This window comes from Tasmannia lanceolata, unplaced genomic scaffold, assembly GCF_043159265.1.
Source record: "Tasmannia lanceolata isolate RefF3 unplaced genomic scaffold, GAP_Taslan_0.1 ptg000019l, whole genome shotgun sequence".
NCBI lineage: Eukaryota > Viridiplantae > Streptophyta > Magnoliopsida > Canellales > Winteraceae > Tasmannia > Tasmannia lanceolata.
This window is the reverse complement of record NW_027518696.1, coordinates 30,889,803-30,891,682: the sequence shown is the minus strand read 5'-3', so window position 1 is coordinate 30,891,682 and position 1,880 is coordinate 30,889,803. Positions and strand designations below refer to the sequence as shown.

The 1,880-nt window shown below is 39.4% G+C and overlaps 1 protein-coding gene across 1 annotated transcript; it reads left to right on the top strand.

The window, feature by feature from the left end:
* The first annotated feature begins 795 nt into the window (after positions 1-795).
* On the top strand, positions 796-1,302 carry LOC143852493 (uncharacterized). The gene has a single exon (XM_077361877.1). The coding sequence runs from the start codon at positions 796-798 to the stop codon at positions 1,300-1,302; it is 507 nt and encodes a 168-aa protein (XP_077217992.1).
* The last annotated feature ends 578 nt before the right edge of the window (positions 1,303-1,880 follow it).

The following is a 1,880-nucleotide window of genomic DNA, read 5'->3' as shown; positions in this document are numbered from 1 at the left end:
TGTCAGCCACCATTGTCAAGACCCTAAACCGTATTTCGTATGTTGAGAAAATTCAACAGAGAGGAGCTGTAGCAAAAGGGGGTTTTCCCATTTTTTTTTTAGAAAAGCAGAAGGAGGGAGTCGACCATTGTTGGAGCTCCAACTCCGGCCTCCCAAGCTCCAACTCACCTCGTTCTCCCTTTGGTTCTTCCTCCAAACTAAGAGCCTCTCTGTCTCTACAAAAAGCAGTAAATCTCTCTCTCTCTCTCTCTTGCATTTCTGTTTCTTGTTATTTTGTAGTAATTTGCATCAACTATAGGTATATTTGGAGAGGTATAACAACTGGTTAGGGTATTTGAGGATGTGGATTGTTTTGCATTTTCTCTTTTCTAATGGGTTGCTATTGAGTTCTTTATTCATTCTTCCCACTACTCTGAAATTACCATTACCTATTTGATTTAGCCTACTGATATTGCCACTACCATGCTTTGGTAACTTGTCTTCTCTCCTCTAATGGGTTTCGAAGAGCTTTTTGTGAACCTTTTAATAGCTGTTTAAATAATAAAAGACAAGATGAGTTAGTGCAATCATCTAAACATGGTAGTGCCAATATCAGTTGCCTTAATTTATCTTCTGTTTTTCTCTTTATACCTGCTCTCAGTTTATCCATTTCTCTTCAGACAATTCATCTTTTTTTTTTGGTTCCGTGCCTTCGTATTAGAAGTTTCTTGTTGTTGTAAGTTTAGATTCTTTGAAACTCAAAGATGTCAAACCCATCTGAGGAGTTACAAAAGCGGTGTGGACTCTGATCAACACATGAGGAAAGATGGAGAGTTTGTGAGGCCGGTTATAGCAAATGATCAAAGCTTTAATGAAGTTGGTATCTTGCAATCTAAACCAAAGGGGTTAAAGGTCTTTTGCATCTGCTTGGTTTTGGTAGCTTCTCTTCTCATCTTTCTGAAATGGGGAGGTTTTGATCTTGAAAAGGTTCTCCCACTAATCATGCAATGGGAAGCAATTGCCTATGGGTGGTCTGTTCTGGCTTTCGAGCTTTTTGCCTCTTTGGCTTTCTTAGCCGTGGTATCAATTCCTCCTGAAGGCTCCATGTGGCTGGCGGGAATGATCTTTGGATATGTTGGTCTTGTGATAACAATGATAGGAACTACAATTGGCATGTCATTGTTCTTTTTGATTGGGGCGTCGTTTCGTGCCCATGGTCACAAAGCTGCTCTTGTTAGGCTGGCTGGAGCCGAAACACCAAGTTCTATCCTGTATGTGGATGTATGTCAAGTGAAGTACCTTTCTTTGTTTGGAGAATTATAGTAACTCTATTGGTGTTGATGTGCAGCAGATGAGCAAAATGTTGTTTTGTCGATGGCAGCCCTCATATATTTTTTGTAGTAGCAGCCCTCACTTCACTAGATAGTAGTAGCTAGTCATGTTTTTGTTTAGGCATGCACAGGGTAAAATTTGCTCATTTATTGGCTTTGTCATAAGTTGAAGGTATGTGTGTCTTCAGCAAAATAATTTGTCCCGCAAAGGTCTTCTAAGAAGCGGGTTGATTGTGAATGCTAGGCTATGAAATTGCCTATCTGTGCCGCACCTAGTTTGTGAATGTATAGTGGTGCTGTCTATCGTCTTGGAATGAATAAAATGCATTGTATAGTTTGATGTTCAGGCTCTTTTTGTTTATAAGATTATGACTGTCTTCTACCCCTACTCTCGATCATTTAGAAGGTCCTTTTATCTATAGAAGATTATAATTTCTGTCCCATTTAATTTCAATTGTTATGGTCTCCCTCTCCAGCTTGTTCATTTAACTCACCAAATCATTATACCATGTGAGAATTTTTCCTTGTAATTGTGGGCATGTGCAACCCCATTGCAGTCCTCTTACTTTC